This window comes from Phodopus roborovskii, unplaced genomic scaffold, assembly GCF_943737965.1.
Source record: "Phodopus roborovskii unplaced genomic scaffold, PHOROB, whole genome shotgun sequence".
NCBI lineage: Eukaryota > Metazoa > Chordata > Mammalia > Rodentia > Cricetidae > Phodopus > Phodopus roborovskii.
The window spans coordinates 6,629,804-6,640,358 of record NW_026126482.1 but is presented as its reverse complement, the minus strand read 5'-3'; the positions used below and the strand labels follow the sequence as shown (position 1 = coordinate 6,640,358).

The 10,555-nt window shown below is 44.5% G+C and overlaps 1 protein-coding gene across 1 annotated transcript; it reads right to left on the bottom strand.

Moving 5' to 3' along the window:
* Positions 1-290: 290 nt before the first annotated feature.
* Lect2 (leukocyte cell derived chemotaxin 2) lies at positions 291-4,344 on the bottom strand. The gene is made up of 4 exons (XM_051194081.1): positions 4,182-4,344; positions 2,778-2,874; positions 1,170-1,315; positions 291-662 (listed from the first exon to the last, which is right to left on the bottom strand). The coding sequence occupies exons 1-4, from the start codon at positions 4,225-4,227 to the stop codon at positions 496-498; spliced, it is 456 nt and encodes a 151-aa protein (XP_051050038.1). The 5' UTR covers positions 4,228-4,344; the 3' UTR covers positions 291-495.
* Positions 4,345-10,555: the final 6,211 nt, after the last annotated feature.

The window sequence follows — 10,555 nt, the reverse complement described above, 5'->3', positions numbered from 1 at the left end:
GAGGATACCACCATCACTTCCTAGGAAACCTGTCCCTCTCAAGGAGCATAGAAGAGCATGGCTAGAAGGACCAGCAACTTCAGCCCTGTGAACAGCTGTCCCTCCAGCTAGCCTGACAAAGGTAAGGGCTTGCTGAGAACTCATCATCTTAGCACAAAAAAGAAAAGGAAAGGAAAGAAAAGAAGAAGTCTATTTCCTCCACTCACATTGATAAAGGGCACGTGCCAAGCCTTGAGAGCAACTTTCAGGCCAAGAAGTGGCAAGTTCAGAGGTCTCAGATGTAGTCTGGACAAGTTGGAATTTACTTGTTTATTTCCGTCATCAAGACTTAAAAATCTAAAATATAAAGCACCCTGGTCCTCTGGGTGGCAGGAAGGTTAAAGTGACGATAAGTTGGAATCGGAGTTGGGGGTTTTGTGTGGATTGTGCTTCTGCTGGGATACACATTTCTTCGACTCACATGTTCCGAGTGGAACATGACGTTCTTGTCTTGGCTTACAGGTATGCTGTGGGATCACTGGAGTCACAGTTTTCGATGTGCACATGCGACTGGATGCCAGGGTAAACTCTCTGCAAGGGCAGCACGGTGCCCAGTTTCTCCCCCCTCTTAATAGAGCCTCTGTACTTCATTGGCTTAATGTAGAACATTTTCACACAGAAACCTCAAAGGAAACAGAGACATATTTGGATGCCTGTAACTTTGAATCAGAAATTTAAAACACAGGGCTGGGGAGGTAAGTTAGTTGGTAAAGTGCTTGCCTTCTAGGCATGGGGACCTGGGTATTAAACCCATTAAAAAAGCTCAGAGTTGTGGCAAGTTCTTGTAATCTCTGTCCTGGGGAGGTGAAAACAGATGTGTATTCCTGATGTTGTGCTCCCTGATCAGCCAGCCTAGCCTGTAGGCCAAGCACACATACACCCTTATGCACAAACATTCACAATGTACACACAGACACACATTCACACACAGACATAGACAGACACACACACAGACACACACACAGACATAGAAACACAGACATACACAGAGACACACACACAGACACACACACACACAGACACACATACACACAGACACACACACAAAAACACACATACACACACAGAGACACACACACACTCTCTCACACACACACACACACACATGTGTCCCTGGTCTATATTCTTACCTCTTCCAGACAGGCGGACGCCGTTATTGATGGCATTTTTGTCCCTGTAGGGTTTCTCCTGGCCCACTATCATCCCAGTGAATGGCGCATACACAACTGATCCATCTGAGCACAGGACGTCCACACCTGGGTGACGCCTGTGGGTTCTAGAATATAAATGAGAGCCATGAGACGGAGGGAAGCTTAATACTGGGATTCCATTCTTTGTGCACAGCTCCTAGTGTTGGGCATCAGCATCAAAACTTGAAACAGCCAGAAGATACTGCAGTGCCTGGGATATTTACTCTGTTGAGTTTAATTTTAACCTCTCTGCCTATGAGTACTAATGGCCATATTGTAAAGAGTAAATAATTTCAAAACATATTTGCTTTACAGTAAGCCTTAAACATTATTATTACATGGTATTTTGGAAAAATGAGATGGGATATACAGATATATTTCATAGCCTTCTGTATCTTGACCCCTTCAAGGCCTTTTATTTTTCAGTGTTGGGAATCAAACCCAGGCCCTTGTGGGTACTAGGCAACTGCAGCACCATTGAGCTGCACACCCCACTCAAAAAACCCAGTTAAAAAGAGTTGTAGGGACCCTATTGTATAAATAGCATGTGTTTCCCAGGTCTTCCTTTTTTTTTTTTTCCCCACAGTAAAGGCACTTGTTAAATTTCCTGGGTGTGAGTACTGCTTTAACACAAGGGACTCCTAGACTTGTCAAACCACATGGAGCACAAACAGAATCATCCCACATAGCCAGGCATCGCGAGTTTGCCCCGCAGTCCTGGCTTCCCATTGCTTTCACTGCCAGAGTCCCTCCCAGACTTCCTCCCTTCTAGCGGGCACTAGTAAACAGTCAGATTCACAAGGATGGCGCCATCAGAATTGTGCATGAGGCAACAGCAGTCGGGGCGCACGGGAAGAGGCTAGAGTCCCTGTGTAAGTCAAACGCACAAACTTTTGAGTGTGCACTCAGTTTGAAGTCACCCTTTCTGTTTGCCGTCTCTCGGTCCTGCCTTGAGCATTTGACATGTCTTTGTCAGTAGCACCCTGTGGGAGCTCCTCTGTGGCTAGGGTGGAGGCCAGGGGTAGAGTTAGATGTATGGCTGCTTCGTCCACACTGTGCATGCTATTGGAACCTCAGGACAGTGACCCTCATCTAGAGGGATCAAGGGGTTCTTTCCTCCTTAAGGTCGGCCTCCAATGTTAAACTTCCAGAACATTGGTTAGTAACAGCATGGTGGACGCAAAAGGAATCTGAAAGGCTGAATTCAAGTGTAGCCTTCACCATCACCATCTCCAACTCACGGGATGAGCAGTTCAAACCCCTTATGTATAAAATGCAATAGAGTAGTTTGCCCTCCCCCCCCCCCCCCCACGCATTGGAAAGCCGGGTGTGGAGAATTTGAGATGGAAAACAGTTTGCTTCCTATTCCTTTTACTTGTTTCCTGCTCTGCCTCCAGTACAGACCCCATCCTTGAAGCAGAATCATATTATTGGGCTCTAGTGTGTCAGAGGCAGGTCCTTGCGAGCCCTCTAGGAAGCATAGGACAAAGACAATATGAAGACGGGAGAGGAACAAATAAGATGGCAAATATCTGTGACTCCTCATACCTTTGCGCAGAGTACTGTCCACAGCCATAGCTGTCACATGTCCGGATCTCGTTGGAAGATTTGCTGGCACAAATGTTAACCCATGGTCCTGCCAGGGCTGCAGAAGGAGAACCATGAGAGGCATCTCCAGCCTGTGTCTCCCTTGTTCATCTCCCCGGGACAGTAGGGTCTATTCCCCCATCCTTTTGGGAGTGTATAGGTAAGTTTTTCCACAGGACAGCTGATTCAGATGTAAAACTTAGCCTCCTTGCTATATAGTTCTGTTCTGTGACATATAAAATACTTATTTATAAGCACTGACTCCTCATAGAACTGTTGCAAATCATTCATGAATACATGGTATAAAGTGTGCTTTTCAATTTTCCTTTGCTTGTTACCAGATCTTCAAACCACTATGGTTAAACAGCATAGCTTAATAAACAACTTTAGGAACTGCACAATACTTTGAAATGCTGCTTATAATCAGATCTAAGAATGGCATCCAAGCAAATGCTTGACTCACAGGCAAGGCATACTGTAGACTTGCCAACTTAATGGGGTATGAACTAAATCTTGTATCTGCAGTGTTCCCTTTGAAGCAAAAATGAGAGCCTGCTAATTTGATGGTTGGTTTCATTTAAAGACATTTGACTCTTCACTAATATGAGGAAAAGCTACAGAATGTGGCCGCCCAGCTTATCCTTTTCTGTAACTTAAACTGGGAGTCTTAAAACCCTCCCACTGAAGATCCAAGCTTCAAATGAATCCTCGAGCAAGCTTTAACAGCATGGCTCTAAATCCAGGCTTTATCCTGGACAGCTGAGGTGTCTAGTGGACAGTTTATTATTAATCTGTTGGGGTTTTTTTTCCCGAATACCATGAGTATCAAAAGACCTTTCTTTTCATCCCAATCCAGGCTTGCATCAGGAATTTCCCATGTCCAATTCATCCAACCCTTATTTGAGATTTTTATCTTCTAGGGTTTTGGTTTTTTTTTTTCCTGGTGGGGGCGACCAGGGCAGGGGTGTTAATTGACTAAATTCCAGACCAGGCCAGCAAACATCTTTAATCCCAGCAGTTGGGAGGCAGAGCGAGTTCCAGGCCAGCCAAGGCTACACAGAGAAATGCTGTCTCAAAAACCAAATACATTAATTCCAGGCCAGGTTGGTGAGGCTTGACTGAAAGTCCTCTTACGCCTACATGTGTTTGTATTTCCCTCACTGAAGACTCAGAACATCAGGAAGAGATGGGAAGAAACCTCCACTGCCCTACCAGATTCACGCTTCTTACCTACTGAAACTTTAAATATTAATATCAAATTTCATGTTGCAATTTTGTTATCATTGACTTTTAAACCTATCTCTAACATCCAGGGTAAATCAGGTATATTTTTTCAATTAACCAGGATTCTGGCATTCAACTTACCAGTGGATATCAAAGCCGCTGAAACGAAGACTGTTGTGGAAAACATCTGGATTTGCTTCCTGCCTCTTCCTCTAAATTAGAATTGCTCCGTACACTCACTCTTCAAGTTTGAGTCAATGTTCTCGGGTAAGTTAGCTTTAGAATCCCGTGTTTCTCCTAGATTTAGTGTGAGTAACAAAATGAGGCAAGTTAAACTGTAGCATGCCAGGGAGGGAGGGAGGGAGGGAGGGAGGGAGGGAGGGAGGGAGGGAGGGCTGTCTTACTGCCCAGAGACCTCTGTAAAAGCCTTTGATCTGGAGAAACACCCAGTGTTGCTGAGAACCCTGACTACATATTAACAGGTATGACTACACTGGATGCATACTGCTGTCCATGTATGTGTGGGCAGTGGTAAAGTTGTTACTGGCTGACGGAGACCTTCCTTTCAATAATGCTGGCTTCAGCAGAGAAGTGACTAGTGATAATAGGGACCTCCCCTAACCTAATGTCAGCATGGTTTTTCTAAGCAGGGGTTCTCTGTGTAGCTTTGGATCCTGTCCTGGGAACTCGTTCTCTATACCAGGCTGGCATTGAACTCACAAAGATCTGCCTGCCTCTGCCTCCCAAGTACTGGTATGAAAGCATGGGCCACCAACACCTGGCAAGATTTTAGATGATTTTAACATTTTGATAAAATTATGTCTATTTCTTTTGAGCATGTGATTTTAAATGTTTGTGATAGTGGAAATTAATACCAAAAGCATCTGTCAGTAGGGAAGATATATTTGAATGATGATATCAGTCATTTAGTAGAGTATAAGAGCTTAAATGAAGACTATATATATTAATGTAGTTACATTCTAAATACAGTATTAAATAAAGAGCACTTCTAGAATTATGTATAGTGTAGTACATCATTTGTCTAAATTCCCTAAACAAAAGTGCTGCCTTTCATGAATACTGTATTCTAGTAACTGAAAATACATGGAACATGGACTTGGGGGGAAGAGCTGGAGGACGCATGCAGCACAGAGCGGGGAGAGCTGGGGGACACATCACGCAGCACAGAGGGGGTGGGGGAGAGAAAGAGATGGGGAACTTGGAGACTACTCTCTGAAATATTTTGTTTCTGAGGAAGTCAATAGCAATTATGCAAAGCATTAATTTGTTAATACTGAAGACATGATACAAAATTCTCTAATTCTGTCTGTTTATTGTTTTGTTTTTTGTTTTTGTTTTTGTTTTTTTTGCTGTTGTTTTGTTGTTTTGTTTTTCAAGATAGAGTTTCTTTGTATAGCTTTGGAGCCTGTTCTGGAACTCTCTGCTGGCCTGGAACTCACAGAGATCTGTTTGCCTCTGCCTCCTGAGTGCTAGGATCAAAGGCGTGCACCACTAACACCTGGCTTTATTTTATTTTGTACTTACATTTTCTGAATTGAGATTTTCATATACAAACTACCAGCTCCTCAATATCCTTATTAGACAAGGTCCTGGACTTTCTGTGATGTGTCCTCCTTTGCATCCCTAGCCAGCGGCTATGGGAAGCGGCCTTGTAACACTTTGCCATCTGCAGCCACACCCTGTGCTTCTCTGCCTGGTCAGAAGCAAATTCCACAGCCCTTGAATTTGGCTCGGGTATGTGGCATTGACCAAGTGACCGGAGGTGATAGTATGGCCTGCGGAGCCCCTGTCCCGAGGACAGATGGAAAAGTTCACGGACCGCAGCAATGACAGAGCGGCGCAGGTAAGGCTGCGTGTCACATGCCACTTCGCACGGCTCTTAGAAGACTGCCACAAAACCCCAGCCACTGGAGGAGCCATTCACTGATGCGTCGTCGTAGCAATAAAGCAAACAATATCCTGAGATAGATATAGATCTTGGCAAGCACTCCCAGTGCCCAGGAAATAGATGTGGTGGTGTAAGCCTTTAATTTCAGCACTCAGGGATAGAGACGGTAGTGTAAGAAGTTCAAGGTCACCCATTTCCCAGTATCTTAGCAATTCTTTTCTCAGTATAAAATGGGGCGTCTGCTTTTTAAAGCTTTTATTAGATTTGTTCTTGGACAATTCCAAGCTTGTACATGGTACGCTAACATTGCTGTCATCCCACATACTGAGAATTCTTACAAGAAACACTTTACAAACAAAACAACGGGAAAACAGACAGAAGGTATCAACAGATTTTCACAGCAGAACGAATACGAATCACCAATAAGCGGTGGGCATGCACTGCGTTTCCCCTACAAAGTGGGAGAAAATTCCGCCTGTCAGACAGGCAGTTCAAAGACATGGGAACACCTGAACATGTACTGAGGATAAAAGACAGTTTGGCCTTTTCAAAGGACAATTTCGCAACACCTCTCACATTTTCAAATGCCTGAGACCTTTGTCCCAGCAATTTTATTGCCTTTTCAGCCTGTGGCTCTTTCTTTGGATTTCCTGTCTCCCATATTAACCTTTTTCCAACCCATCTTTCTCTCTGAGACCGCAGCAACTCTCCAAACTGGAGAACAGATTCTGTCTTGACACTCACCCTTGATGAAACAGGGTCCAGGCAAGGTGTGAGTGAAGAGAAACCTGTCAGGGAATGTGACCGGGGCAGGGCGGGCTCATGATGTCTTCACGGAGTTGTTACCGCTGCAAGACAGTGGAGGAAAGAAGACATTGTATCACCTGACAGTTACCTGAAAACTCAGTGCTGCTGAAGGACTTAGCTCCACTACCAGCTTAGAGAAGCTGTAGGCCTGGCCAGACGTAAAAGCGTACTTAGCGCAGTGATACAGTCAGCCGAATGTCAACTGCAGGAAGCTGTCCCCATGAAAAAAAAGTATGACACCAAGCCGCAAAAGGCAGTGGGTGGGTGGATCAGAGAGTGAGCGGAGATGGGCGGGGATATTACCACTGCCGGCGTTGACACTTGGATCAGAGTGGGATTTATTCTTATGTAAAAGAATCCTTGGTGGATTTTACGGTCTCTTTTCAAAATACACAGGAAACATATCTGACTCTCAAAACAGAGGATGCGCCTGATCGACTGCAAAGTACCCATGGGTTTGAAGAGTGGGCATGTGTTTTAAACATGATGTCACAGACCTAGAGTTATTGAGGACAGTAGCGGTGTGTAGGATTTTACTACACTGCACTCTGCAGTTAGTTTATAGTGAGGTCCCCATTTGACCTGGTCAAACACCTCAGGCTTCCTGCTGGTCCCTCCTCCAGAGTTCACTTAGAAGAATCTGCCTAAGCTGTTAGACCATTGGCTTCTCACCAAGTGCATTCAGGAATCTAAAATAAGGTCGGAGCCTCTCTACTAAGTGTATCTATTGTAGTCACTGTCAGAGAGGAGGCCCTAGATGTGCATGCTTTGGGGACTGGGAACCTTGTAGTGATGAGTCGGTACCCTTTCTGTGAGAGCCACCTGCTCCCCCAGACACACACATCTGTATGTGATGGGAACAAGTAACAGTTGCGTGTTGAGGATGTCTGTGTGCAGCTGTTGGTGACCGGCGAGCTTTCTGTGTTTATTATTTCCCTTGCGGTGTCTATATTAAGCTATTAGCCAAGTCGACTTGTCTGTTGAGTGTCCTGATTTTCCCCTTGATATTTTAAAAAGTAGCTATGTTGGGGCTGGAGAGATGGTTCAGTGGTTAAGAGGTCTGGCTTCTTTTCCAGAGGTCCCGAGTTCAATTCCCAGCACCCACATAGTGGCTCACAACCATCTGTAATGAGATCTGGTGCCCTCTTCTGTCATGCAGGCACATGTGCAAATATGGCACTCATGCATATAAAACAAACAGGTAAGTGGCTATATTGAATGCTTTTATTATATAAAGCATTGCATCTTTATAGCAAAACTCATCCTCAAATTCAAGCCACTATAAAACAAACGTTTGGGGCACGTGTGTTTTCTCCCTTGGAATATCAGCATTTTAATGTCTTCAGCTTTAGAACACAGCGCTAAAAGCAAAATGCAAACAAAACAAACAGAAGGTGCTTTATGGGATATTAAATTGTAAAAGGGTTGAAGTGCCCGGAATGAGCTAGGAGCTTCCGTTTGGAAAAACTGACATGTGCCCATTTTGGTCTTACTCAGCTGTAGGAAGAATCAGGGAAAGTATGGAAACACGTGTTTTAAGTTGTATTTTGTAGAATTACATGAGACCATTTTCATGCAACTATGGAAAATGCTTTGGGCTTGTTTCCCACTGTGGACCACTACCCGCCCTTTCTCCCCTTCCCATCATTCCCCTTTGTTACCCTAGAGGGTTCTACTTCTATCTGTACATGTATGACCCACAGATGAGAAAACGAGATGTTGAGCTGACTTGATTGACAATACAATTGCCCTGTGGTTGTACCCATTTTCTTGCAGCTGACTTTATGATTACAATACAACCTGTGGTTGTACCCATTTTCTTTAAATGACATAACCTCCTTTTTCCTTGTAGCTGAAAAACGCCTTGCTTGTATGTATGAACCACCTTTTCCCTTTTTTGTAGTTTATTTTTGAGGCTTTATTCCAATTACATTTCTCCTTTCCCTTTCCTCTCTCCAAATTCTCCCATGTAACCCTCCCTATTGACCTTCAAATCTATGGCTTCTTTTGCAATCAACTGTTATTATATGTACAGATGTATTTGCATGTGCATATTCCCATACATGTTGTTTATGTATATGACAGGGATGACCACTTGGCACTGAGCAGCGCCTGGTGTGCTTTTTCCTTTGGGGGGGGGGACACCTCTTCTGCTCCCAGCTTTCCTCAGTCGCCCTTTGTGTAAGACTGGGGTCTCATGGCTTTTCCTGTCCACCCCAGCGTGTTTGTTGGTGCCCTTCTTGTCCAGTTCACATTTGGGCAGTCACGTTGGTGAGGTTTGTTTTTGTTTTGTCTTTCGAGACAGGGTTTCTCTGTCCTGGAACTAGCTCATGTAGACCAGGCTGGTCTCGAACTCACAGAGATCCGCCTGCCTCTGCCTCCCGAGTGCTGGGACTAACAGCGTACACCACCACCACCCAGCTGTTGGTGAGCTTTTTATGGCTGTAGCTTCTAACATTACTGGGAGACACAGCCTCACAGCCAAGCCCCTGGTGATCTGGTTCTAACAATATTTCCCCCTTTGCTTCCTCAGGCGTGTATTACAGGTGTACCCACAGGAGCTAAACTTCACAGCTCTGCAAGCCGATTGGCTGTAGCTTTCTGTAGTATTTGCTGCAAGGAGAGGTTCCCTTGATGAGAGGCGAAGACTGCACTCGCCTGTGGGTATAAGGACAAATGTTTATAGATTGCTAGTTTGTGCTGGCTTAGTACATTAGTGGCTGTCGATTCTCCTCCAATAACCATGAGTAGCACTGAGCAGCTAGCTAGGTTTCCGGTACCGGCTGTGGTACTCACTTGTTAGGTGAGTCTTGGTGATAACCAAGACAGCAATTGGTTACCACCAAGTTAGGTGGTAACTGCTGCACAGGTAGGGTTCCAGTACCATGCTGGTCGTAGATATGGTTCAGAGCCATCATAAGCTGAGTAGGACAGCTCGTTGCCTCCCTCCTTGGGAAGCGTGCATAATGCCATGGATTTGGTCATTCAGGTCAGTTCCAGATCAGGTGCCTCTGGGCCCTGTCTCTGAAGTGCCTTATGCCTTCAGCAATAGGAACTTACATCACATCTCCAGGGGGTCACCAAGGGTGGCAGCATCAGGCTGTATGTTTGGGGAGTCTCTTAGACAATCCTGGCCAAGAACTCAAAAGGGGGTTTCTCATGTCTGGTTTGGGGCTTTTGTTAGGTGGCCTTTGGCTCTTGCAGGGAAAGGTGTCAACCCAGATGAGAGAAATTCGCTAAAAGTATGTATGTGTGTTTATTTGTACATTGAATTATGTGCATTATATTTATACATTGAATTATGTACATTATATTATGTATGTGTGTTTATTTGTACATTGAATTATGTACATTATATTATGTATGTGTGTTTATTTGTACATTGAATTATGTACATTATATTATGTATGTGTGTTTATTTGTACATTGAATTATGTACATTATGTTTACACATTGAATTATGTACAGTTAACTATAGCTAATTGCTTTATTCCTTGCAGCTCTTCCAGCCGCCGCATTTACCTCCACTCTCCTGGGTTTGCTTCCGTCCCCTCCCTAAGGAACCCCTTTCCCATTTCCCTGATGAGATTACTTGTATCTTACTATTCCATCTCTGTTGCTCCTCAAGCCCCCGTCCTGGCAATGGCCCTGTTTACTTTTAGGTTTCTGTAGTTACTATAGTCTATGTATTCACATCTGAAGACTTGGAGCCAGGAACCTCCAGGAAAGAAAAAACACGATGCTTGTCTTTCTGGGTCCGGTAGCCCACCTTTTGTGTATCCGTTTCTCCGGGGTGAGA